At 57.3% G+C, this 947-nt stretch overlaps 1 protein-coding gene across 1 annotated transcript; it reads right to left on the reverse strand.

Annotated features, from left to right (window-relative positions):
* Positions 1-514: 514 nt before the first annotated feature.
* GNI_180330 (putative retroelement protein) lies at positions 515-694 on the reverse strand (the record flags this gene model as incomplete). Its single annotated transcript, XM_011135191.1, has 1 exon — positions 515-694. A coding segment is annotated over one exon (180 nt), but the record flags the coding sequence as incomplete, so codon positions are not given.
* Between the last annotated feature and the right edge of the window lie 253 nt (positions 695-947).

Consider the following 947-nt stretch of genomic DNA (forward strand, 5'->3'; position numbering starts at 1 on the left):
TCTCAGTCGCACCGGGACGTACACCTTGCCAGTCATGACGTGCCGCCACCACTTGCCATCCTTCTTCACCCCAGGCACTCCTTGCGGCTCCAGCTGCCGGTACTCGCTCATAAAGTCCTCTTCCGACACCTGATGTCTCCGCAGCAGTCGGCCCACGTGGCCTATCACTCTACGGCCCAAAGCCATTGCCTCGATCTCTGCGTCGCACTCTTCATCTTCCTCTGCGTACCGCGACAACCAGTCCGCCATGTTATTCTTCTCTCCCGCCAGGAACTCTAAGGTGAAGTTGAACCTGCTGAGCGCCAGCGCCCAGCGGAACACCTTCCCTTTGTCTACGCCCACAAGGTAGCGTAGGTTGGCGTGATCTGTGCGTCCGGTGAAATGATGGAGCGCTACGTAGTCGCACCACTTCTATACAACTTACTTGACGGCGAAGAGCTCTCTCTCTCTCGTATCCCACTTTCTCTCCACGTCGGTGAACTTCTTACACGCGAACTCTAACGGGACTTCTACCCTATTGCACCTGCTTCAACACCGCGCCAATGCCAACCTCCGAGGCATCTGTTTCGATGATGAGCGGCGCTCCTGGAACTGGCTTGTGGAGCAACGACGCACCGGCTACCGCCTGCTTCAGCTTCACGAATGCCTTTCCTCGAGCATCCGACCAGACGGACAACCTGCCCTTCTTGAGCAACTCGAACAGTGGGGCAGTGTACTCGGCGAATCGCGGGATGAAGGGTCGTAGACACCCAACGGCTCCTAGGAAGCTCTGCAGTTCCTTCCCTGAGCCGGGGGCGGGGGCATTGAGAACGTTGCCTATCTTCCTCTCCTGGCACGCTATCCCTTGCCACCCAATCTTGTGACCGAGGTACTTTACTTCGGGCTTGAGCCACTCGCTCTTATCTAGCCTGAGGTAGAAGCCTCTCTCTGCACAGTCGCAAGACCTT

The sequence above is a fragment of the Gregarina niphandrodes genome, assembly GCF_000223845.1.
Source record: "Gregarina niphandrodes unplaced genomic scaffold scaffold00068, whole genome shotgun sequence".
In the NCBI taxonomy this organism is placed as follows: Eukaryota; Apicomplexa; class Conoidasida; order Eugregarinorida; family Gregarinidae; genus Gregarina; species Gregarina niphandrodes.